Raw genomic sequence first — 4,011 nt, 5'->3', positions numbered from 1 at the left:
ATGGACTACATTAAAAGTATTATGCTAGATGAGGCTAGAGAACTAGTGATTATTTTGATCAAACTTATATTTCGGGAATAAATAGACCAATTGGAATTTCACGGCCAGATAAAAAAACTAAATTTTGACATATTCCCCCAATCTTCCCACCTGCTACGTGGAATGTACACGAAACAACTATTAAAAATGTAGAGCGTACTAATAATCAAACAGAAGGATTTAATCATCGATTTTCTGGTGGATCACTTCTAGTAAATTGGTAGATCACCTGCGGTATATAAATGCATTTTATAGTAACTCATAATAATAGTAATATAAAATATGGTGATTTCTGTTATGATATATTGAAATAGGTAAGTTTTTTGCCTACATATTAGGTACCTTATTGTTTTTAACAATATTCATAATTATATTGTGAAAATAATCTTAAAATAAAACATTATAGGTATAAATTTAAATTTGAAATATTTAGCTATTAATTGTCTTTCCCTTTTAAACAATTTGAAATTATTTAAGTGGCTTGTAATACTGTAAATATAATATGGGATAATATGTAGAATTTTCAATTTTGAATTAAGTTGTTTTGAATTAAATAACATGAGTGAAAAAAAGTTGTAAAGTTAGTATGCATTAAAAAAAAAAAATGTACTAAATGTTTATTTATAGATTAGGTACTGTACTATATTATGTATATTTAAAATTATGATTATTCACTTGTTACAGTTAACTCAAAACTAATGTGAAATAGTCTTTAATAGAAATAAAAAAATAAAAATAAACTTTTTAAAAGGTAAATCATAAAAATAAGACATATCAGTTATATGTATGTATGCCTACTATACAAGTTAAAGTAAAATTTAATATAAATATTGTATTGAAAAAATTTAGGTAAAAAAGCTATGGGCGACCTGGGCGACTGCCCAGGGCGCCAGCACGGAAGGGGTGCCAAACTGAAAATTATTTTTATTTAATTTATCTTTTAAAACGCATTAACAATCTATACAACTTGAATTATTCATTATCTAATGTCGTTTTAATTGAAGATGAATCTGAAATTGTCTCATATTAGTCATATTTGTAGAATATAAGAATAATATAAGAGTGCTTCGATACCGCTGGTTTTGATGTAAAAATAATGCATGGAACTATGGAAGCATACCACCGCATTAGTGTGTGTTAATAAAATATATATATATGGTCATAATAATTATTTTAATATTATAATATTTACCCATTTATAAATAAAATCATATAACTAGATGATTAAGGCTAGATTCGTTAGAAGAACAGTGGCGGTAAAACCCATTTGGACCTTACGGCGAAAATACGGCAGAGTGGCGTAAATCAAAAAGACACAATTGTCTGACACACACTAGTACACTACACACACAATTATGCATTGTTTTCGACGAGCTCTCGCTCCGTACGGTCTGCTGTGTAATGTCAAATACTCAAATGTATAAACTATAAACTAACAAGTAACTGCAGCCAACAGGTAATCAATATTCATATAATCATATATTATTTTGTTTAGTAAATTTGAACATAGTATTTTGGTTTCTTTTTTACAATAAATTCCGGTCTCTGGTTGTTTTAACTTTTAATTAATAAGTAGTTAGTGAAACCAGAAACACAGTATTCCTATATTATAGGCAGTGGTGGCGTGAAATAATATTATAAGTTTTGATTTGATATTTTATGTTAATGAATATACTTTGAATTTTGATAATTGATATGATGATATATAATAATTAATATATGGCGCAACGGTAGATATAACGTGGTGAATCGCACATTTGCATATTTATTATTATGAAAATTATTATTATTAACTTAAGCACATTTTTCGCAGTATATATAAATATAATTTTCGTCGCACAATTTTATAAGTTAATAAAAAAATATGTGTAACCTTATTACAATATTGTTATGATACAAATTACATACAAATTACACCCATCATGGCACCAGAACCGAACTCCAAGACATAAATTATAAATACTCTGACATAATCATCCACGAATGTCCGATCACTCCTCCCTGGACTATGAACATCGACATCAATCAAACTGTCTTTTCTGCCGAAAAGCAAAACTGCGTCAATCATATTTATACAAATGAACTAAAATCAATTCTTGAAGGATATCAAGACCATATTTGTTTTTACCCGGACGGATCAAAAACGGAAGGTGGTGTAGGCGCTGCAGTTACATTCAATGAAACCAGACGAATGCTCAAATTCCCCAACTATTGTTCAATATACACGGCTAAAGCCTTGGCTATCTCACATGCACTAGATATTATAAAACAAGACACAATTAACAAATCCATCATATTTAGCGATACCCTTAGCACACTTACAAGCATCAAAAACTTCTTCCAACCTAATAACATATCACAAAAAATACAGAACCAGATATCATATCTTCAAACCAATGGACAGACTATCACCTTTATATGGATACCAAGTCATATTATTGGCATTCCTGGAAACGAGTTAGCTGATACATATGCCAAACAGTCCATCTCATCCCCACACTCTCTAGTCCTATGCTCACATACGTTACAAGACTTTAAACATTTCATCACCGAGTACATCCTAAAAAATTGGCAAAACACCTACTCAGATGTACGAACCAAGCTAAATGAAATGAAATCAAGCATTCTACCATGGCCAACCGTCCCCCTCCCCAGGCGTCAAGAAGTAATTCTTAATAGAATCAGAATTGGACACACATGGTTTACTCACAAACACCTAATGACCAAAACGAATCACGAATCTTGTCTCACTTGTGGTGAAACTCTCTCAGTCAAACACATCATATGCTTCTGTCGAGAATACAATGACATTAGAATTAACCTCAAGCTAGCTGACAACCTTCAAGAAGCTTTCTTAAAATTAACTAAATTATACATATAACCTAATCTAATCACACCCCCACGTTCCAAATTTGGATTGTAGAACTCTCCCACTGCCTTTTCTATATATGTATAAAATGTAACACTTTTTATCTAAATATATATTTATATTACCCCATTATGTATGACAAAAGCCAATAATTTATGTTGTTGTGTCTTATTAAAATAAAAAAAATAAAAAAATAAAAAATAAAAAAATAAAAAAATAGTAACAACAATAATAACAGAGTAAAATATTATAATATAATAATAATAATATTATAATAATTGTTATAAACTTATAACAATTAATGTAATATTTTTAGAATGTCGCGCTGAAACAAAACGACAAACTTAATATTCTGTTTAATAAATACATTTACACTTGCATTTGTCGTCACCATAACACTACATAATTTATTATTGCAACGACAAACTAAGTCACCGGAATTTTTATTTGTACGAAAAAATGATATGCATAGTTTTGGTAAATTATTGATTTCGTACCTTAATTATTTGTGTAAACTTGTATTTGGTCATCCATTATGTGAATTCGATGTTATATCGTTGTAGGTGTATGCGTCCATTACTATGGACTCTCGAAGGACCACTCGGTAATTCCCGAGTGACTATTTTGTTTTTGTGGATTTTTTCTTCTTTAGCCTGTCACCCCTAACACCTACTATTATAGTAGATAGGCAATCATATGTGCGTTCGCCAGAGGCTTAGTGGGTAGGCAATTCTACGTACGACGACGACAACGATGAGGAAGTGAAAGGTTAGGTTAGGTTATTGGCATTTTCTTTACATAATTTAATTTTCAAAATATTTTGACTTTTTTTGAGGTATTTATAGACAACTGAAATTTTCAATTTTTTTGAAAATCGTACATTATAAAAACTTAAAACAGGCGATTGTAAATGGTATTAAGGTAACGAACATTCATCGAGCTATCTGCTTTTCACAAAGAAAATGGATGGCATCATACATTGAATTGTGTACAACTATGAGAGGTAAAGCAAAAAACGAGTTTGAAAAATTTTTTTGGAAGTTGTTAATTAATAGCGTTTTTGGCAAATGTACGGAAAATGTTCGCGCAAGAACTTCTATAAA

At 30.0% G+C, this 4,011-nt stretch overlaps 1 protein-coding gene across 1 annotated transcript; it reads left to right on the top strand.

The window, feature by feature from the left end:
* Positions 1-2,047: 2,047 nt before the first annotated feature.
* On the top strand, positions 2,048-2,920 carry LOC149055128 (uncharacterized). Its single transcript, XM_089229509.1, has one exon. It carries the CDS (start codon positions 2,048-2,050, stop codon positions 2,918-2,920), a length of 873 nt encoding a protein of 290 aa, XP_089085635.1.
* The last annotated feature ends 1,091 nt before the right edge of the window (positions 2,921-4,011 follow it).

This window comes from Diuraphis noxia, unplaced genomic scaffold (genome assembly GCF_037042655.1).
Source record: "Diuraphis noxia isolate RWA-SAM2 unplaced genomic scaffold, SU_Dnox_SAM2 contig0005, whole genome shotgun sequence".
In the NCBI taxonomy this organism is placed as follows: Eukaryota; Metazoa; Arthropoda; class Insecta; order Hemiptera; family Aphididae; genus Diuraphis; species Diuraphis noxia.
The sequence above is the reverse complement of the archived record's forward strand: the minus strand, read 5'-3'. Positions and strand labels throughout refer to the sequence as shown.

Coding starts and splice junctions, on each gene's coding strand:
- LOC149055128 (XM_089229509.1), top strand. CDS start 2,048: ATGAACATCGACATCAATCAAACTGTCTTTTCTGCCGAAAAGCAAAAC.